General features: G+C 33.8%; 1 protein-coding gene and 1 long non-coding RNA gene across 5 annotated transcripts; one reads left to right on the top strand and one right to left on the bottom strand.

The window, feature by feature from the left end:
- The first annotated feature begins 8052 nt into the window (after window positions 1–8052).
- Window positions 8053–17467, top strand: LOC113735113 (uncharacterized). 4 transcript variants are annotated; one of them, XR_011841746.1, is made up of 8 exons: window positions 8053–8329; window positions 8441–8562; window positions 9437–9532; window positions 10268–10363; window positions 15932–15978; window positions 16067–16152; window positions 16262–16339; window positions 17178–17467. It is a non-coding gene; the product is annotated as an uncharacterized lncRNA (long non-coding RNA). The 4 variants fall into 4 exon arrangements; XR_003459516.2 differs by having other exon boundaries at window positions 16262–16647; XR_011841745.1 differs by adding an exon at window positions 13583–15768 and having other exon boundaries at window positions 16262–17467.
- A 368-nt stretch (window positions 17468–17835) lies between these two features.
- On the bottom strand, window positions 17836–21458 carry LOC113735112 (putative disease resistance protein RGA3). Its single transcript, XM_027262070.2, has 2 exons — window positions 18370–21458; window positions 17836–18020 (listed from the first exon to the last, which is right to left on the bottom strand). Exon 1 carries the CDS (start codon window positions 21322–21324, stop codon window positions 18382–18384), a length of 2943 nt encoding a protein of 980 aa, XP_027117871.1. The 5' UTR covers window positions 21325–21458; the 3' UTR covers window positions 17836–18020; window positions 18370–18381.
- Between the last annotated feature and the right edge of the window lie 1370 nt (window positions 21459–22828).

Below are 22828 nucleotides of genomic sequence, written 5' to 3'. Positions count from 1 at the left end.
ATTGTATTTGTATTTTATAGTAGCAAAACTACAAAGCCATTATGAGAGGTCAAAATTCTTGTCCAGCTTCTAATGAACGCCATGAAAGAAAAGGAAAGGAACCAATGTTCAATGATATAGTTGACATAACTTCATTTGTTGCAAGTTATAACTTATAAGTAACTCCTAGCAGAGTAAAACTTTGGATGAGTTAGATGGAAACTAAGATGTAGTTAGATGAACTTAGATCGATCATTAGACGAAATCGTCATCGAGCTCCAAAATTAGTTATAAATTTTGAGTACAATTCATTTATTTTTTTTCTCAATTTGCTTAATACTGGCTGTTACATGCAAATGCTCTCTGTTTTTCCTTAGTTTGGTAATTTAAATTTTAATAAACCAATAAAAAAAAAAGATTAACCATCAATCTGCATCGTCTATATCAATTATGAGGTGCCAGACTGACCTCGCATTTGGCCATCAATGTGCATTGTCTACATAAATTGTGAGGAGCCAGACTGACCTCGCATTTGTCTGGTTTTCTTTTTCTTTTTTTTTTTGAATTTTGTGGGATGGAAATTTAAAGTGACTTCGCATTCAGCAAATGAGCTCAAGACTTCACATTTGCCGAATGTGAAGACCCTTGGAACGGAATTCTATACTTAAAATGCCCACTTTACAGAAATTTTTTAAAATTCATCATCATTTTGGAAATTTCTCATTGTTTCTCAGGAGTGGAGCTGGGATGGAGGGGAAGGGATGACTTAGTTTTCCTTCTACAGGGGTTTTGGGAAAAGATTCTGGGCTTTGGGCTTTGAAGTCTGGAATATGAGAATTTTCACAAGAAGTAAGCTACTTATATCTAGTAAAAATCAATCAACAAATAGACACTATAATAAAGACCTTATTAGTACATTTTATCATCTAATTTTCTATTTTCTTTAGCTTTATTTTTTTTTTTGGTTCTTTGGTAGGATACTAGAAACAAAACTTAAGGTATTGAGATATTGAAATTGAAAATATTGGATACTTGGATGTATCCATAAATATGAAGTTATGCTGTCTAATTTATCTATAAATATGTGGCCAAATGTTCTTCGTCTGTCCTTGGAAAAATACCATTCTCAATTTATACTTTGGGTTTTCTAATAAGGACTAACCTAACAATCACCTTCAAATTGTCTGTAATACTAAATCCCAGTAGAAAACCTTTTGCTCTCTTTTTTTTTTTTACTTCCATTTTACAATATAATTGTAGGTTCACAATAGTCAATAACAAATCCTATTAAACCTAAAAGTCTAATCACGATTGTAACGCAAGTTTCGTTGCCTAAGAACAAAAGATAAGAAAACTTGTATAAATAATTAATTTAATTAATCAAATAATAGAGATGTTACAATCATTGTAAACTTATTAAATCAAAGATAAAAGTCCTTTGATCCTTCTCTTCAAAGGATTTTAGTTGAAAGGCTAAAGAGGCTTAGACTCTAATCAAATGAGCGTATTCTACCACTTAGGGATAAAACAAACAGTGATTTGATGATGTTACTAAATCTTTAATCTTCAAACTCTACCATGAGTACCATATTTGATTTTAACTTGAACTTGAATCTAAGGTCCACACTTGAATATCCAATCTTCAAATTTCACTACAAGCAACATATTTGATTTGACTTGAACTTGAATCAAATGCCCTCAAAGGGACATTTGAACTTGAATTCAAGGGCCACAAACTTGTCATTGGATTTAATATCATTTTGAAATATAATATAATGACCAAAGGCGTATTCATAGATTTGATTTTTTGTCTTGAGAGAATTCTTAAGTGAATTTGATAAAGTATTCTAAAAAAATATCGAGGACTCGAAATGTTACTTGACTTGAAGAGGAGACCCATATTTATAATCAAAATAGGTTGGTTCAGGTTTTTAGAAAAAAAAAAAAAATCTTGCAAAATCTTTTTATAGTTCAGATGACTCAGCTTAAGAAATCTATTTAACTTAAACTTTGAAAATAACTCAACCCCAGTAATTCATTGCTATCGATTTAACTTAAGTTTTGATAATAGAACAACCAAAACAATTCATTGCAAATCGATTTGAATAATGAACTCACTTTAATTAACTTAAAAATGCACCTTGCACTTTCATTTTGAAGGCCACGTGGCATTGGCTCAATTTGATTGCAAGGATTAGCGGACTTGCCACAAAGTTCATTTAATTAAACTTAATCAAGACAAATTTTTATTTTTTTAATCTTGGCTAGATAAATTAATTTAATTTAACCTTCGCTGCCTACAACAATGTTTTTTGTAATTGAAAACCAAAGATGATCTGACTAAAAGGGAAATGTTATTTACACTCCCATTTTTGTTATTCACGCTACCACTGTAATTTTAATCATATAACTATCATTTAGTAAACTAAATGATAAAACAAATAATGGGTGTGCAAATAACAAAAAATGAAGTACAAATAACTTTTTCCAACTAAAAAAAGGATCCATGTTTGTCAATTCAAAAGTAATAACACCATTGACAAAGTATATATCCAAAATCTTTTGCTCGAAGTGATCCCCAAATCTTGCTCAATGACTTCTGCATCAAGTACATCATGCATAAATGGTTCTATTGTTCTCATCTTTAGGAGCACAACTACAAGGGAAAACATTTCACCAGTCATGTTGTGAACATTTCTTTGTATTGGAACATTAATTAATTCTATACACGGGTTCCACCTTTTCATAATCCAAAACACAATTTTCCTTTACAACCCGTAATCCTATATACACCAAACAAAAATGTTTATTTGGCATATTAAGTATTTGTGAAAGAAGGGAGACAGAGTATGAAGAATAGCCAAGAGGGGTTTGGAAAAATTTTGACAGCCTCTACTTTGCATTAGAAAGTGAACAAGAAGGGGAACAGCTTTTGGACTCAAAGTTTCAGCTCCCAGCGAAATTGTGGCCAAGACCAACGTGGTTATTTAATTTTGGTTTTTCTTATCTGATTTTCTAAATTTTAAAATTGTATCTAGTTTTTTTCCCAAACTACATACATACATACATACATATATATATATATATATATATATATATATATATATAAAGCATAGACAGATGGATGGGATTTGCTACTTTACCGTATAATTTAAATTAATTTCACAAGTTAGGATATTCTAGTAATTTTATCCAAACTAGATGGATTTTTTTTTTTTGTCTTTTTCCTGGTAGGATCCCTATTTCCATTGGTACATCAACAATCATTCTTCTACATTTTAAAAGTAAGATGGAGTGGAGCAGTCCCAAAATCAAGAGTTAGAACTTAGAAGGTTCAATCGGTTTAACTAATAGTGTTTAAATCAGATGATGCCATACATATATTAACAAACAATGATTAAGGAATATTAAAAACAGAAAGAATGACAAAAAAAGGTACACAAAATAGCATGAGAAGATAATTTTTTTTGAGTTATTTTCCAACCAGACCTTTTTTTACCTAGTGAATTACTATCTTGTTATTTTGGTTAACTTGAACGGAATAGTCATTCCATCATTACTTCAATCTAATAAACTGATTGGTCAATTAAAGGCTTTTATTTATTAATTATTTTATTTTATTTAACTATTTTGCTTTTGAGCAAAGTGTGAGAAGCATTTCTAATTGGATTAGAAACTTCTCCAAAATGATTATATGTTTGTAAAAGGGGTAATTTCAAAAACCATCCGTGAGATTTATCCTAATAATATCACCCAACACCCCTCACATTTTAAAAATCTCACACAGTTTCCTCAAAATAACAATTTGGGTAACATTGCCGTCCTTTATGTGTAAAAGTAATATTAAAAAATGCATTGGAGGAGAGAAATTATCTTTCTACTTTTATCTTTCTGCAATTTGATTTATGAATTTTGAAATATAAAGAAAAAGACAAATAAGGTGGAATACTAAACTCAGAATATGAGAAGGTATAAGTGCCATAAGTAATAAATTTAATCGCTTCATAGTCAGACAACACCTTTATGTGCAAGGGTAATATTTTAAACTACTTCAACATTATAAAAAAAGAGACTAAAATTTCAGGAGATTGGTTACAGTGAGAAGAAAATTGTAGAAGATCTTTTGTAGCATAGACGAAAATTAAAAGTAAAGATTTTTGCAATAAAGGGAGATAAAAATATTTTCGATGGCATTCTTGTTATTTTGTTTTTAGATATTTTAGCATGTAGGAATTTTCTTTTACCTTTTTCAGGCCTTTGGCTATCTTTGTATTGGAACATTAATTAATTCTATACACGGGTTCCACCTTTTCATAATCCAAAACACAATTTTCCTTTACAACCCGTAATCCTATATACACCAAACAAAAATGTTTATTTGGCATATTAAGTATTTGTGAAAGAAGGGAGACAGAGTATGAAGAATAGCCAAAAAGGGTTTGGAAAAATTTTGACAGTCTCTACTTTGCATTAGAAAGTGAACAAGAAGGGGAACAGCTTTTGGACTCAAAGTTTCAGCTCCCAGCGAAATTGTGGCCAAGACCAACGTGGTTATTTAATTTTGGTTTTTCTTATCTGATTTTCTAAATTTTAAAATTGTATCTAGTTTTTTTCCCAAACTACATACATACATACATATATATATATATATATATATATATATATATATATATATATATATATAAAGCATAGACAGATGGATGGGATTTGCTACTTTACCGTATAATTTAAATTAATTTCACAAGTTAGGATATTCTAGTAATTTTATCCAAACTAGATGGATTTTTTTTGATAGGTTGCAATTTTATCATTTATTTTATTATTAATTTCTCCTATTACCTGACTTGATGTGGATTAATTGCGGGATTCTATTCACTTTTAGTATTTTGCATTTATTTCAGGGAGTAGAACGAAAATATAATAACAGTTGCTAATTTGGCAGGAAAAGAGTCCAGATGATAGAGTTTGTCCTAGGGACATTTTTGAAACAACAAAACGTGAGCCCTTATCGGGCAAATTGGGCGAAGTCTTCATTTTTCCGCACAGGAGCCGCCGCAAGGAGCACTACTTTTTATATAGGAAAATTGGCAGGAAAAAAGGGAGTCTTCTTCTTCCTCTCCGGAAGGAGGCCGTCGCACAGAGAGGAATTAGAGAGAATAGGAATGGTGGGACAGCCACTGTCTTGCTTTTCTTCTTAGTTTTCCGTTCTTCTAGTTTAGCTTAGTTTTCTTTGACTTTTCCATTTTCGTCATCTAGTAGGGACTTGACCCTTTTTAGCTTGGAGTAGTAGTTTTCTTTTCAGCCGTACGTAGGAGAAGCAAGCAAACAATCAAGTACCTCCTGTAGCTTACTTTCTCTATTAAAGATAACGAAGTGAACTCGCTCATTTGGGACTGATGGCCGCGACTCTTGCTTTCTTTTCTCGTGGGTTTTGTTCATCGATTATGAACTAAATTTCCTCGCTCTAGTAAGGGAATAACGGATGCTTTGATTCGCCTAAAAAATTGTGAGATCGATTTAATTTTATCTTTTTTTTTATTTATTGCTATTCGCATATTTCCTGGTTGCAGTGCTTATGATTATTTAATTAATTGATTGTCTTGGATCCGGATAATTAATCAATTTAATAATCTATTGTCAATTGAGGTATTGAATCCGTAATTGTTTAATTGCCTCAAAATAGTGGCAACTGGCATAATTAGACTTGTGTCAGGGGAATACGCGGGCTAATCTAAAATAACTCTGGTAGTGCGTTATTTGATTAGAATAGGGCTCCTCTAATACGTAAGACAATTGGGGAATTAAATTCTATGGGCATACCTAAGATTATTTCTCAATTAGAGCAGTGATTAACGGGTGTACTTTAATCATCGACACAGTAAGGAGGGGTTGACTGTCATCGCTTGTTTGGCAGTTATAACCTATTTATTAGTAAATAATTGGAATTGCCTTTGCTTATCGATGATCAATTAGGTGAACCATTGCTGAAGTTATTTCTTGGCTAGATCCTTAATTATCACTCATTTGATTTTAGTAATTTGTTATTTAATTATTAGTAGTTTCTTAGATTTTATTTGAATTTATTTGATTGTCACTTTCTGCATAAAAACACCCCCTTGTCACTGTGAACTTGAAAAGAAATAATTACTCCCAGTCCCTGTGGATTCGACCCTGCTCACCGCTATCTACAGAAATTATTTTTAGTTTGAGCAGGTATTTATTATTGCACAGACTTCGACACCCTGTCATTTTTTTTTTTGTCTTTTTCCTGGTAGGATCCCTATTTCCATTGGTACATCAACAATCATTCTTCTACATTTTAAAAGTAAGATGGAGTGGAGCAGTCCCAAAATCAAGAGTTAGACTTAGAAGGTTCAATCGGTTTAACTAATAGTGTTTAAATCAGATGATGCCATACATATATTAACAAACAATGATTAAGGAATATTAAAAACAGAAAGAATGACAAAAAAAGGTACACAAAATAGCATAAGAAGATAATTTTTTTTGAGTTATTTTCCAACCAGACCTTTTTTTACCTAGTGAATTACTGTCTTGTTATTTTGGTTAACTTGAACGGAATAGTCATTCCATCATTACTTCAATCTAATAAACTGATTGGTCAATTAAAGGCTTTTCTTTATTAATTATTTTATTTTATTTAACTATTTTGCTTTTGAGCAAAGTGTGAGAAGCATTTCTAATTGGATTAGAAACTTCTCCAAAATGATTATATGTTTGTAAAAGGGGTAATTTCAAAAACCATCAGTGAGATTTATCCTAATAATATCACCCAACACCCCTAACATTTTAAAAATCTCACACAGTTTCCTCAAAATAACAATTTGGGTAACATTGCCATCCCTTATGTGTAAAAGTAATATTAAAAAATGCATTGGAGGAGAGAAATTATCTTTCTACTTTTATCTTTCTGCAATTTGATTTATGAATTTTGAAATATAAAGAAAAAGACAAATATGGTGGAATACTAAACTCAGAATATGAGAAGGTATAAGTGCAATAAGTAATAAATTTAATCGTTTCATAGTCAGACAACACCTTTGTATGCAAGGGTAATATTTTAAACTACTTCAACATTATAAAAAAAGAGACTAAAATTTCAGGAGATTGGTTACAGTGAGAAGAAAATTGTAGAAGATCTTTTGTAGCATAGACGAAAATTAAAAGTAAACATTTTTGCAATAAAGGGAGATAAAAATATTTTCAATGGCATTCTTGTTATTTTGTTATTAGATATTTTAGCATGTAGGAATTTTCTTTTACCTTTTTCAGGCCTTTGGCTACTTAAAAGGAAAACATTGGAGGTAACATTAATGTCATTTCAACGCCATTAATTAGGACTTCTAGTCATATAATACTAATAGGGAATGTTAGGGAAATTTTTAAAACTTTTTGGATGCTAGTTGATATTAGGATAAATCCCAAAATCAACCATGAAATTAACTACTTCTTGTTAGGGGTAGCAAAGGGGTGGGGGATTTTTCCCCGTCCCCCGCCCCATTGCCTATTAATTACCCCTGTCCCCCGCCTCGACTTCCCTCTCCTCGCCTCACCCTGCCCCGCCTCGCCCCCACTGGTTAAAAAAATTTTTATTATATAATTTATTATAATTAAATTTGAATAAATAATTAAGTACTAAAATATCAACACATCACCAAATTATTATTCATTGTAATTTCACAATTGAAATTCATAAAAATAATTAAACAAAATTTATTTGAATACAATCTAATATGATAAAATAATCAAGTTTTTACTTTTGATACAAATACAATCACTAAATTATTATTATTTTTTTTAGAAAAAAAGTGTTATTATATTAAGTGTAGTTAGGAATTTAATATAAATGTATCAATAAATTTAATATAAATAATTAATAATTTTTATTAATAAACATGTATAATTAGTAGTATAATTGATAATATCATTATATATATAATTATATATCAATTATATTTTTTTTGTTTCAAACGGGTGGCGGGACAGGGGCCTTTTCTAAAACGGGGGAAAATCCCCACCCCTCCCCCCCCCCCCCCCCCCCCCCCCCCCCAGTAGTCCTCCGGCAGGCAGCCGCCCATTGCCATCCCTACTTCTTGTAGTTGGTTTCTAAGGATACGTCAGTGACCCAAGAAAGAACACTCGGACAGAAAGGGAGTGCCAAAAAAGGGATCAAAATCAAAACGAAAATGGCGGCTGCTGCTTCTTCTTGTTCTTCTTCAATTGCTAATAACCGCTCAGTTCATCATCGTCCCCGTGGCATCTTCAAGCATAATCATCAGCCCATCATCTCTGTTCCGCTCAGACACCAGCAATCGTCATCTACATCACTGTCTGTCCAACTTCAACCACCAAAAGATCAACTTGATTTGATTTACCTTTCTTTTTTCCTTTTTTCCCATTAAGTCAGATGTAATACTTATGTTTTTTACTTAATTTATAGAATCTGGATTTGGGATTTTGTGGAAGAGGAAGGAGGACGAGAAGGGCCGGCTGGGAAGTCTTGCAGCTGTTCGACAGTTGACTGGGTCACTCACAACTGCTGAGGGTCTCCGTTTTGGCATTGTCAGTGTCATTGCAATTTTCCTTTTCTCTCATCTATGCATTTTTTATTTTATATTCCAATCTTTTTAAAGATGTTTTAGTATGTCAATTAAATTCCTCTGTCCGATTCTTGGCTTGACAATTAAATATTACAGTATCGATTTTTTTTGGGCCATGAATTCAATAAGGAAAAGAAAGGTCTCATTTTTTGTGGGTTTTGACAGATGAGCTCCAAATTCGTCAAATTGAACGATTTATGCGAATTTTTTTTGATGTAAGGAAATATGCTTTCCTTTTTCCTGGGCCAACTTTGGAAGCAATCGATATTTTTTTTTGGTTGAAAAAAGTTCTTAACTGGCTTTTCTACAATGTGAATAAAATGCTCAGAGAAAGGATTTTCTGGAAAATGAAAGTTATTTGAGTGCAAAAGAAGTAGAAAAATAATGACAAGAGATATATAGCTTATGAGTGACTGAAATATCTTGTGTGAACTCTGTTTTCAGTTATTCTATAGATTTTTTTTTTTAATTTTAGCTATTTAATTTGTTCTGATGCGTATTTTCTTAGAAGTGGTGTTATTTCATTAAGTTGGATTCTTGTCTTATTTCAATTAGGGTTTTTGGCTATTTATTCGCAAGTGTAATATTGGGACTTGAAGGAGTTGTTGATTAGTGTTGTCACATTGTAAACTAGGTGTGCTATATATGATGAAATAGATTTAGTAGAATGCCAGTGTGTAAGATATAGATGATTCTTTTTGTATAGTATCCAACTGGAGTTTGTCAAAGAGAAATGACCTAAGGCATTGTTTTGACTTCCATGTGATTTTTCTTTTGAGCTGTGAAGCGTTTTTTGATTATTCTTTATTTTGGATTGTATTCTTTTGTGTGTAAAGGTGGTGGCTCGCTTCAATGAAATTGTCACAAAGCCACTGTTGGAGGGAGCTTTGGACACTTTCAAAAAGTACTCGGTCAAAGAAGAAGATATCGATGTAAGTAATTTTGAGCTAGTATTTGTTTTCTTGCCTTTTTTCTTGCACACTCATTAGTTGTGACTTCATCGCACAGTTTGACTTCCACATTTTGGAACTTGCTTCCCTTGATTTAAATGGACTTTTCATGTATCACTTCAATGTTATAGCCTACATACTCATTTGGTGCCTGTTGTGGTACTTTTTCTTTATGAAATTTATTGTCAAGCCAGTTTGCCTTGTCATTTCCTGACTCAAATCATTCTTGTTTTACATTATAATGTTTAACCTAGAATTTTGGTGGTGACTGTTTTAAATAAACTGACAATGATACCTTATTATGCTGGTTTCTTTATTGCAAATGTATCAATTTTTTTTAACACAATTTTTTTTTTTTTAACACAATTTGCAAATGTATCAATTTTTTTTAACACAATTTCATTTTCCCTATTACTAGAAGTACTAGCATATTTTTCCTGGTAGCTTTCTGGGATATAGTTCATTTACTGATCCATTTTTTCAAGATGATTAAATGACCTTTGGGTTCAATATTGAATCAAACCACATTATACATGTTATCTTGGAGTAGCTTTTTATGAAGTTAAGAAATGGTTCATGTATTGGAAGTAACATGGTTTACAATTGGGGTTTGTTAAATATGCAAGAAAATAAATTGGCCAAATGTACATCACTCATATGCACTTTTAAGTTCTCTTAATGGGCTACATATGAATCCTTATGATCGTTTTGCATCAGGTTGTGTGGGTTCCAGGTAGTTTTGAAATTGGTCTAGTTGGAGAGAAACTTGGGAAGTCAAGAAAGTATCAAGCCATCTTATGTATTGGAGCTGTGGTAAGCACTCATCAACTATTTCCTGTTTGATAATGCTCAGTTAGTAGATTTGATTCCCTCATTTAGTTGTTTATGTTCCGCTTATACTCTTTTCCCACTCAATTGAAGCAATAGTTGTGGTGAATCTTTTTTAGCATTCTTTGGTTTGCTTATAAGTTGCATCAGGCCTTTAAATGGCATTCTCTTTCACAAAACAAAGTATGATTGCTACTGTTTCACTCTTGCATTTGTAGCTTAATTGTGACTGACATTGGCTAGAATCCATTATTCTCAGCTTTAACGGTCCCTAAAATTGCTACTCCAATATCATAGATCAACTGTGACATTATTAGTTATTCCTGTGAGGACATCCTTGATGATTAAATCAACCTGCTTATAGCTGTGAACTGGTCGAGTGTTCCATATGATGCACTGAACTCTCATTGCTAGAGCTGTAAGGCTGGAATCCTTATGGATATTAGTTTTCCCAGGTTGTTCATAAAATTTGAAACTTGTTACGCTGTTAGATTGGAAAGTGTTGTCTTTGGCATATGAAGATTAAACCTCCCACAAATGCACACATTTGCAAGAGTTTATGCTATGTTTTGCTATCTTTCTGTTTGGGGGATGAATCATTGCTAATGTTGAACTGATCTTATTGGACCATATATGGGGTATTATCTTGATTTTTAATCTATAAATATATGTTGAGAGAGAAATAATTCAAAATATCAAAAACTCTTTAGTGAATCCATCTACTGTAGATAAATAATTAAAAGTTTCTAGTCTGGTGCATAGGGAGACACATACTAAAAAAACAGTATGCGCACATGATGGATGGCGTTGTAATCTTCTACTACTTTTATCAAGGAGTTCTACAATACAGAAAATAAGAAAAAAGAAAAAAAATAAACTTGACAAGTGAAAGATAAAACAAAAATGGCATAAAGAATTAGCTACCAATGTTTTAAAAAGCTCTCGGCAATGAAAATGCGTTGGGACAACCAGGTGGGGCTTGGGTATTGAAGGGTGTTTGCCCAGACAATTGGGGTATATGTCTTAGGTGATAAGCCATGGCTTTTGTGCCCCAAAGTTTGATGTGTGTGTTTTGTAATGCATATTTGTTAGGAGTACTTCACAGTCAGAAGTTTGTAGCTCATAGTGCATATGTTCACGTGCATTATTTGCTTTTGTAATGTGGGACCATTTACAATTATAAACTTAGAAATTCACTTGGTCTCTCTTTGTTGCACATTCCGATCTCTTAATCCATGGTATTTTTACTGGACCATCATTTTTCACTCCATTACTTTTGTGATTTACGTATGAACATTTTTTCTTTTTAATTACCCAAAAAAAAAAGAATTGTACTTATTAGTATAAATATGCCATGTAGTGTGATTTAAGGCTTCAGATAATGTTTCTATCAACATTATATTTTTGTCTTCTTGTGCTTTGGGTCAACCTTGTATGTATTTTCCAATTGTGGAAAATAATTAAAATAAGTAGTTTATAAAGTGAAAGATAGAAAGTTGTCCTTTTAGTTTTGGATGTCCTATGGATAATGATTTGATGGAGGAATTGTGTTTTTGACACCTATTTATTAGTAATTCACTTTGTAGTGTATGTTTTATTTATCCATCAGTTATAATTCTCTGTGCTATTTTTTATATTTAAAGCACTTAGTAATATTTTTCTTATAGCAAATTATTCATAGTTTCTATGTATTACCATTGAAATTTCAAAATTTGTGGGGCTAACGCCCTACAGCTCGGTGCTGTAACCTTACCTCAACTGAGATAAAATGCCATGCCCAACACCCCTAAAGATGGCTTTCAGGTGTTATAATATTTTTTAATTCCCCTAAAGATGGCTATCAGATGTTATATCATTTTGTCTTATTAGTAATTTCTAGTCTTATGAATCAGGTTCATCCCTGCATCTTTGTGTCAAACCTCTTTTAAACGGCTCTGCCCTTTTTTGAATTGTTCTCCATTTAAGTCTATGGAAATCACTTTCTAATTCACTGCCAGAACTAGTTCTTTGGCAACTCCGTTACCTCAGAATATCCAGTTCCATTTCAAAGTAAGGGCCAGCCCTCGCCTTTTTTAAACACTATTAGTTACTTAACTGCCTTTACACCTGAGGTCCAGATGAATCTGAGGACAGACATCTACCTAAGTTAGTCATCTCTAATGAAAGTTTTCCATGCTTTGATGCTTGGTTAACCGCAAACCTTCTTAGACAAGTATTGGTTTAGCCATGTATGTTATTTCTTGGAAACTTTTTGATCAAATACTACATGTTAGAATTGTTTTTGGAGCATTTTACGGGACATGTTCGTGGAAGTTAAATAACCAGTTGACAACCAGAATGAGGCCAAATATGCAGAGTGTTGCTGAATACCTAAGATGCTTTTGTGTTAAGACATGAGCCATTGTTTGAGTTCCAGGCCGAAGGAGCTGTCTGATTCTAGTGTTTCAAGCTATGTAAGCCACTGTAGTTAGTATAACGAATCTTATTGCATTGCTCAAAAATGAAGCTCTGTGTGGAATAGTTGATATAATATAGTCTTAACATTTATTAGTAGTAATTGACGTGAACTAATGGCAAATATAATGTAACTTCCATTATAGAAGGGCACGGAGAGTTTTTGCAGAAATGCTACTTAATTTCAGGTTTTTTATTTCAAGCATATCTGCTTGGGACTGGTTTCTTATTGCTGCTAGATGAGATTTCTAAGTTTTCCCTTAATCTGCATTTTGACAGTTCTTGCGAGCTTCAGGATTACCTTAAGTAACACTCGTTTCCTTCCTTTTCTTGATTGTATTGGCTGCCTCGCAGAAGAAAAGAGAAAGGGTACAATGAGTGGGATAGATTTTCTAAGGCACCAAATATAATAGGGAATAGTTCAGTCATTACTGCCATTAACAAAATCACATACTTAAGGCTCTTCCAATGAAAATTCACAACAGTCATGGTCATTCTAATTTATTTTTGAGTTGATAATATACTTCTAGATTATATAGTAGTGAACTCTTTGGTATTTACGAATTGTAATAGAATTCTTACCTTTTGAATGGTGGTGATGGCTCTAACTTCGCATAAATTTGATATCAACGATCATTATCAAATTCTTCTTCCACATTTGAACCCTGTATTCCAAAAATTGAAAATGTAAATTTCAGTTGGAAGTAGAGGAACAATTTTAATTGTGCTAATGAAAAGAGAATGCATTAGGGTTTGGTGTGACTACTGCTTTCTAAATTGGATATCAGTGGATATTGGACTCTTAAAACATAATAAGCAGGTCATGCTCTCTCTCTCTCTCTCTCTCAACTGCTCTCTCCCTCCCTCTCTCTCTCTCTCTTCTCTCATGCGCACATAATGTGTGGACCTAATTTCTTCCCATGTACTTATATTTTTTGGCTCTTGGTTGATGGATGATGGCTAGTCATCTAGTAACATTTGACAAAGCTAGACTATAGCAGGTTGCTTATAGTTTCTAAAAGGAGAGAAATGGTGGTTATGTTTCTTCATACTCATTTGAAGAATTGAAAACCTGTATCTGGATATGAGAGCAGCTGGATGATAATGTTCAATTTGGGGAACAAACTTTTCCTTCAACTTTTGTAACTTTATGATAGTTCTTCTGCTTTAAAATTGTGATTCTATGATACTTATGTTTCTTAAAGAGTACAAACATGTAATGACTGCTAAAACATCTTGTCGGTCGTTTAGATCCTCAGTTATCTTTATGAGGTTTCATGGGTTGAGTTGTTCATTCATTTTAATTGCCGAATTATGGTACCATTCAACTTCATTACCAGTTACTAGTTCCTTATTTCCTGCCAGTTGTCAGTGCATGAATCAATGTTAATGAGTTTGGTTTTTCTGGTTACTTTCTTTTCTGGGCCAGTAGATTAGAGGCGATACTTCCCATTATAATGCTGTAGCTAATTCAGCTGCATCTGGAGTACTGTTTACAGGCCTTAATTCTGGTTAGTTGATGTTAATGCAATCAAGCACAATAAGAAATGATGAAATACATGTTTGGATATCAAATTATTCTAAATAATATTTCGCTTGCATCATAAACGTATTTTGCAATCCACCTTTTTATATTTCCAATTATCTTTTTATCTCACATACATCACGTCACAAAAAGTGCTACAGTAATTATTCCAAATAATATTTCAAATAATACTTTATCCAAACAAACCTGCGGCATATCTTTTCCGCTGTTGGCGGTAACTTTCTGTATTATATCTCTCACATTGGTCATTCGCTTTTTATATATGCATTATCGTAGTACATTGCTCAGCATGAGATTTCTGTTCCTCATAAGCTGTGTAAGAAAGAAACTTTCTATAATAGATTTTCCTAATTTACCTAGAGTATTTTCTTTTTTTCCCCACTTATTGACTCTGGATTTTATTTGCTTCTGTGTCTGATTTTTGGGATACAAAGTACTAGGGTTAATTTACTGGGGTATAAGAAAAATGGTTCAGCTGTATACTTATCAGAAGTGACTTTGTTTTCCCTAATGTATATGAAATTGGAGTTTGTGCTAAGCAAGTAAAATACGATGTCTTTTATTCTTCCCTCTTTATATTTGTTGAGATGTTTGGAGGAGAGAGGAAGAGGTCAGGCTTCCAAGAAAGAGAATTATCCAGATCCCGCCTACATTTCAGGAAAGGCTACTAGCCCAGGATACGGTTTATTTCAATACCTAATGAAGAAAAAAATGTCAACCTACAAACTGTAATAATATTATTGCCTTTCATAATGGAAATGATGCGCAAGTTTTCTTGATCTTAATGATTTCATATACTAGGAATAACTACTATCTAAACCACTATGTTATCTGGAGAACCAATATTTACTAACTTGAAGTACTAAAAGCATGAATTCAGCCCTAGGGGAAATAGTTGTTAGAGGAGCTTTGGTAGATTTGATTGTATTAGCAACATATCCAATAGCTTAGTTAAACAAGTTTGTTAAGAAAGGAATCAAAAGATTGTTAAATGTGTATACTACTGATCCATAGGTTATAGGAGTGATGGAAAATTTTGCCTAGTTGACAGATGGTTCTTGTGTTAAAAGCACTCAACCCGAATGGGAAGAAAAGGATCAGAAAACCGCGATCCACATTGTAAGTTTGCTGAGCAGACCAATCAGGCATTTAGAAAAGGGAAGGGAACTTCTCAGCAAAACTTTTGTTGTTAAAAGATGTTCGTGGTTTATTGCTACATAGAACCACTTTGAAATTGTCTAACTCATAATAAGTACACAGCATAGTGGTTGTACCTGTTTTTCCCATTTTGTGCTCGTAGACACAGAAGCAGAGGGTCTTATGTTCTCAAATGTCAGATGATGAGAAAATTGTTGAGTGTAGGAGTTTGCAGATACATTCCTCATAAAAGGTAATTGAGGTGCTTAGGAATCATCCACTTGCTTTATTGTGCGCACGCCTATAACTTCATTTTTGTGTTTCATATACAGACAATTCTGTCCGTGGAATGCAGTCTTAAAACATTTACGTGGCTTAATGGTGGAGTAATTAATTTTCCTTTCAATGAATTCCAGGTGTTCCATGTGTATTTGGTGTTTTGACCTGTGATGACATGGAGCAGGTAAATTCATGAAATTTCTCTTTTGCTTAATAAAACTCATCGAAAACTCACAGTTGACCTTTCTGATCTCCTATACTCTTTTTCACAGGAGTTATTGCATAGAAAATCATAAAATAGTTCATCACATAATTGCCATGTTGCTGGATATGATAATCATCCTGTGGCTAATATTTGGTAAAATGTCTATGCTGATGGAAATTGTCACTCTGATCTTTACCAGTATTCTACAATTTTTTTTTCCATTGGTACCCCATTTCTTAAAGTTACATTATGATAAATGCAGGCTCTCAATCGAGCTGGTGGTAAGTCCGGAAATAAAGGTGCTGAAGCAGTGCTGACAGCTGCAAGTCAATTTCATTTTGTTTAGTTTCTTTGTTCTTGTCTCTTCATTTTCTTGTCATTTTACTCCATGGATTATTTATTTGCTGTCTGGTGAATTGGTTGCTTTGTGGATAGTATCTGATTTGTGTTCCGTTTAAATCAAATCTCATCAATAAAGAACCTTTTTTGTTTTTCTTTTTTGTTCGAGGCCCATTGGAAAGGGGTGATTTGACGTATTTCTCTGTCTCTACTGGGTTTTGCCCTTGTAACAGGCCTCCTTTCAATATAATTTAGTAGAATACAGCTGATAGTAATGCTTGGAAAGGGGCTTCTTGCTTAAGCAGTGAGGTATCAATCATCCAAAATGAATTACTTTTCGAGTTAAAAATGGGAGTTAGAAGGTAAATAAGGGGTTGAACTCCATAATGACCATTGGTGGACCTCTGTGATATTACTGGTTTCCCAACCAGAGTTTCTCGGCAAGACTCTGAAATATCTAGCTTTTATTAGTTCCAAGTTGCATCTAGTTTATGACAGTGCATGTAGTTATCGGTAGGCTTCTAAATCCAATTCTGATTGATTGCTGCTCATAATATTGGCCTCCTTTAGGTCATCATCTTATGAGTAAGAAACTTTGGACGGGAAGAGTCTGTTTCCTGTCATAGCATATTTATTGCCATGATGTTCATTTTGTATCCTGGGTCTGACAAAATAATGAGCTGTGTAATATTTAGACATAAATGTTCCTGTTCTGCATTTTCCTGTTGTGTCATATTTTAGAAATAAATTTTCCTGATCTGCATTTTCCTCTCTAATAATGTCTATTCATGATCCAATACCAAGGATGAATTTGTTTCCTTGTTTGAGTTGTATTGCAGATTGAAATGGCTTCTTTGTTTGAACACCATCTGAAATTTTAGGAAGCAGGTGCTGTAATTCTTCTCTTCTGAACCCTTCTCAGCAGCCAGAATATGTCCATCCTGTAATACTTGTAATGATTGATTCCTTGCGTCAAAGATTTTGTGTTGTAATTCTCTGCATGCATTCGGTCGTGGGCTAGATGGAGTATTTGTTGAGATTTTTGTAAACCTTATAAACAGTTTCTTCTATGCTCTTATGCACTGCTTTGGTTTCTAATTTGATGTTTGTGGCGATTTTTGTCAATGAACTCTGATGTGTCAAAAGTCTAATTTATCTTCAATAAATACTGCTACGAGAACTACCAGTGCTACTGCTACTATAAAAGTATCATGGGTTTTTGTGCCTTGAAGTGTACATGCATTTTTGTTGTCTGAGTTTTTGTTATTCCAATTATCTATGTAAACATTTTTTTAAGAAAGGAAACAAGATAAAGAATAATTTGTCAATTTGTTAACTTTTAACCACTAGAATAAGGATTAACTTTTTGAGCACTCACAATGTAGTGATTTTTTTATTATTAACTGTTTTAAATTCAGGTTATTCTTAGAATAATACCATAAAATAGGTACACTAATAATAGATTGTCAATAATACACTATATAGATAGGCACAATGTACAAACTTTCTTCTTTATTAAATCTGCACAAATTTACATACAATAGGACAATAATAATTTGAAGAAATAAAGATTGGTTGTATAACCACTTGAAATTCAATCTGGAAATTGGTAAGGTTGCAGCCTGGTTGATCCCCCAATGCTTTATGCTGTAGCTTCATTTTGAGCCATCGATGAGTATTATCTGGAAAACAAAGGACAAAAGCGAAAAAAAAAGATAAAAAGACAAGACATAAATGGAATTCCAAACGCTAAGAGTTTACAATTAGATATTGTTAGAAATTTAGTGTTGTATTTACTAGTTAATGGCTTGCATGTTCTCAATTTAAAAAAACCATTCTAATGAATATTTTATATTTTCAGTATATATATGGCTCTGTTAACCCTTGATTCATTATTAAGCAGTAAAAAATGATAGGTAATTCTATAGTCATATTCTATAAACTAGGCCTTTGTTTGTTGTAATTCTATAAGCAGTAATTATTTGACTTCAAAGATGATAGGTAAGTAAAAAAATGTGTGAATAATCATACCTGAGCAGATTACTATTCATCAGATATGTGAACTCGAGGGATATGTGATATCTTTATCCAGTCATCTCCTGTTTTGTCAGAATAACGATCGCTCAACTTGTTACAACCCCGAATATTTAAATTTTTGAGAGATGATATCTTTCTGACGATGCGATGTGGTAGGGTTTCAAGCTTTTCACAGTACCAAATTTCTAGCTCCTCCAAGCGTGGCATGATAGAGACCGCAACTTCTTCATCATCTTCACTTAAGTCTTCCCAATTTGTCCAATTGTGAAAGGACTCAAAATGTAATTTTCTCAAATTTGGAAATGCTATTGCTTCAGCTGAGGATGATGACTCGGAGTTTGATAATGTATCAAGAGCATCATGACTACTCTCATGCAGTGCTTTTGTAGCTCCGAAGAATTCCTTACCCAAACATTCCATCTTTTCCGCTCTCCAGAGCACAAGCTCTTCTAGGGATGATAGCTTCCCATTGGCGCGAGACTTCGTCACAAGCCAACTTGGTAACTGGGTTCCTGGATAGCAAATTAGCGTAAGTCGTTGCAAATTTGGAGGTGGTTCCATGGTTTCAATGCAACTTGGATTTTCTATGAAGTGGGTCCCCAAGCTAAAGAACAAAGACATTTGGCTCATGTTGATTTTCTTTCCGAGTTCCGCACTCCCAAAATCTACCTTTCCCTTAATACTAATGTGCAATATTTCCAATTGGTTCAGGTCCTTCAAAATTGCCAAATCATCAGAGTCGCTCCTGACGGTGAATCGAGTCAAACTACAAAGTGACGTCAGCTTCCCGAGTCCTTGTGGAATTTGACGTAATTCAAATGTCTCATGATTGAAAAGGTGTCTCAAGTGTACAAGGTCTTCAATCCTTTGGGGAAGGCACGAAAGCTTTATACAATGATTGATATCCAAAGTTTCCAAATAATACAGATCACATATAGCTTCTGGCAGTGTCACGAAATGATTATAACTTAAGTCCAAGTGCCGAAGATGAATCAAACTTCCGATCTCGGGTGGGATTTCAGCTAGCTCACAATGATTGATATCCAAAGTTTCCAAATAATATAGATCACATATAGCTTCTGGCAGTGTCACGAAACGATTATAACTCAAGTCCAAGTGCCGAAGATGAATCAAACTTCCGATCTCGGGTGGGATTTCAGCTAGCCCACAATGACATAAAACCAGAGTCCTCGCGCATTTCAAACTGTAGAACAGATTTTGGAGAACTACTACTCTTCCAATTTCAGGAAAAGTTAAAAAGCTCCTGAGCCTTTCAAAATCAACGACTCGAGAACTAAACATCTCCTCCTCAATGCCTTCCAAAATTGTTAGATGATGTGCTCTTTCACTGGAAGAATTTCTTCCAATTCCACCAAGTGCATGACATTCATTTTTTGTAAGAAATTTTGCAAATCCATGCACTATGGCATGCATCTTGCACTGCATATATTCATGAAACCCATCAACATTTCGTATTTCTTGAAAAAAGGAATGCATTGCCAAATTGTTGAAGTACTCAAGGCCCACTAGCTCCAAGCGTTCACCTCTTTGTCTTGGGCGAACATAACCTTGTGCTATCCACAGCCTAATAAGCTCTTCTACATTTATCTCATAATCTTTGGGAAAGACAGCACAATAGGAGAAGCAACGTTTCAGCTCCGGGGACAACTTGTTATAGCTTAAATACAAATGAGGGAAAAGGTCCACGGCTGCTTCCTCCAATTGCCATATCTCACTGTCCAAAACATCCTGCCATTTTTGTACGGTATCTTTGAACCGTAACAAGCTCCCCATAGTCTTCTCAGCAAGTGGCAACCCCTTGCATTTTTCTGCAATTTTCTGCCCAATTCTTTCCACCTTCTTGCACAAGTCCCCTGATCTTCCATCAAATGCTATCCTTTGCATTATTAGCCAACAATCAGAGTCGGACATCAGGGCCATCAGGTGAGTATGAGTTGTTCCCACCGCTCTGGCCACTACTAGACTCCTTGTTGTTACCAAGATTACACTTCCAGGAGCCCCATCCTTGAGAGAGTATTCGAAAGGTTTCCACTTTGAGTCATCCTCTGTCCAGACATCATCTAGGACAAGCAGGAATCTCTTACCGGAAAAAGTTTCTTTTATACGTCGGATCAACAGATCCAACTCTGCTTCATGAGAACTATTTCCAGCATTGTCAAGGATAGCTTTCGCGACCCTTTTCTGGTCAAAAGGATCCGATACGCAGATCCAATTTCTAAGATCAAAGTGATTCTTCACTTCATTATTATTGAAGAGTAACTGTGCAAGTGTGGTCTTTCCACTTCCACCGGCCCCTACTACAGAGATAGTTTGAACCCCATCATCTCTTCCTTGACTGCTACTCTTAGACAAAACTAGGTCGAGTAAAGCAACCTTATCAGATTCTCGACCATAGACCTCTGATTCGTCTATGATTGGGGTAGTCATAATTGGCTGAAAATCTTGAGAATCAGGAATACCCCCACTTGTAATAAACTTGAATTGATCTGCCTCTTTCAAAGTTAATTCTAGCAGTTCATTTATTTTCTTTATTTTCTCAGCTATATCACTACGAACAGGAACTTGTTTAGGACAAGAACAAAGGGATGGGATGAAGGAACGAACCTTGCTCCACAATGTTGCCTGCAATCTGGCATTCTGTTGAGTTCCCTCATTCTTTGCTCTGCGAATCTTGAAGCTCCATTCGTCCAGCGTGTCATCCATCTCATATGTTATGTCCTCAAGCTTTTCTAGCCAAATTCCAACACTTCTGTCCTTCAGCCTTCGTCTCTCTGCATAATGCAGCACTTTTTCAATGGTTGCCAAGTTAGAGGAGATATTTGCCACCTCCTCTTCAACCCCTCTCACCAGGTTGACCTTCTCCCCAACTTGCTTCACGACCACATCACCCAGTTCATCTATTACCTTTGGAACAAAAAATTCAGTCATTGCCTTTTTTTTTTTTTGTTTTTGTGGTACAAGGAGTATTGGAAATAAAATGTTGCGAGGATAGAATGCAATGATTTGGAAAGGATGTTTTGTTGCAAACAGAAGTTTGAAACAAAGGGCAAGGAGTGGTGACTGAGGACTACTCCTACTACATTGTTATATACGCGTTTTCTTACTTGGTCTTCCCAGTCAACTTTTATTTAATTATTGCTACGTATTTAGACGGTACTGAGGATATTATTGTTAAGGTTTCTTTAATGGTGGTGAGTGGGTTCTTTAAGATTTTAATAATGCTTATAATCACAATTATTTTCCAATCTTCCTGCATTTAGAAGAATTTGGATTAATTTTACCTTTTGCAAAATCAAAGACGTGGGAACTAATTAATCAATGCCTTCCAGGCACCGGTAAGAAAGTCTTATTAAATATTTGGGAAAATGATCGGTTTCATCTTTCACATTTCACAAAAATATTCTTTTCGTCCCTCACTTTTAAAATGAAACAATTTCGTCCTTGACATTTAAAAACTGAAATTATTACATCCCTGAACCCAAATTTCAATATGAATCAAATCACCAATCAACCTAATTACAAATTTTGGGTGTGTAATTGGTAGATCATTTGGTTAACTCAACTTGATATTCATGTGAAATTTAATGAACCTTAAAAGAAAAAAATAAAAAATTATAACATAAAAAAGAAAGATTAATCTTTTCTACATTATCATTGTATACACTGATGGTTTTATGTACCGGCATATCATTTTAATTTAACTTTAAACACCAAATTTTATATTTATGATACACATCTAGATTCGCAAGCGGATATACTAACGGTGCATGAAAAGATTTACCAAAAAAAAAACTCTACTATTCCAAGACAAAGAATGGCCTTTTTATTTTATAATTTTTATTTTTTGGTTTAATAAATATCATGTGAATATGATGAAGTTGACTGAATGATCTATCAATTCTATTTTCGAAATTTATTACTGGATTATTGGATGGTTTGATTCAGATTGAAAATTAGGTTTAGGGATGTAATAGTTTTAATTTTTAAATGTCAGGGACGAATTTGCTTCATTTTAAAAGTGAGGGACGAAAAGAATATTTTTACGAAATATGAGGGATGAAACAGGTCATTTTCCCTAAATATTTAATAATTGCTTTACCTTTTATTTTTAGTTTTTCATAAACTATCAAGTGTAGGATTTATTTTCTCCTATCCACCGGTGACTCTTTGATCCCAACTGTAGATGGCTAGCAAGTGGTAAAACTTTACAAGGTGTGGACAAAGGTTAAAAAAATTATAAAAATTGTGTACTGAAGCACCAAGGAATAGAATAAAACAATTCGTCGTCATGACATGCGTTTAAATATAAGAAATTTGTACAAAGGAAAAAGGTTGGGACTTTTGTTTGCCTATATCATTACGAGCCGTGATTTCTGATTCAATTCTGACCACCCACTCTATATTTTTGTATTCGTATAGGGTTAATTCCACT

Source organism: Coffea arabica, chromosome 3c, assembly GCF_036785885.1.
Source record: "Coffea arabica cultivar ET-39 chromosome 3c, Coffea Arabica ET-39 HiFi, whole genome shotgun sequence".
In the NCBI taxonomy this organism is placed as follows: Eukaryota; Viridiplantae; Streptophyta; class Magnoliopsida; order Gentianales; family Rubiaceae; genus Coffea; species Coffea arabica.
This window is presented reverse-complemented; position numbering and strand designations above follow the sequence as displayed.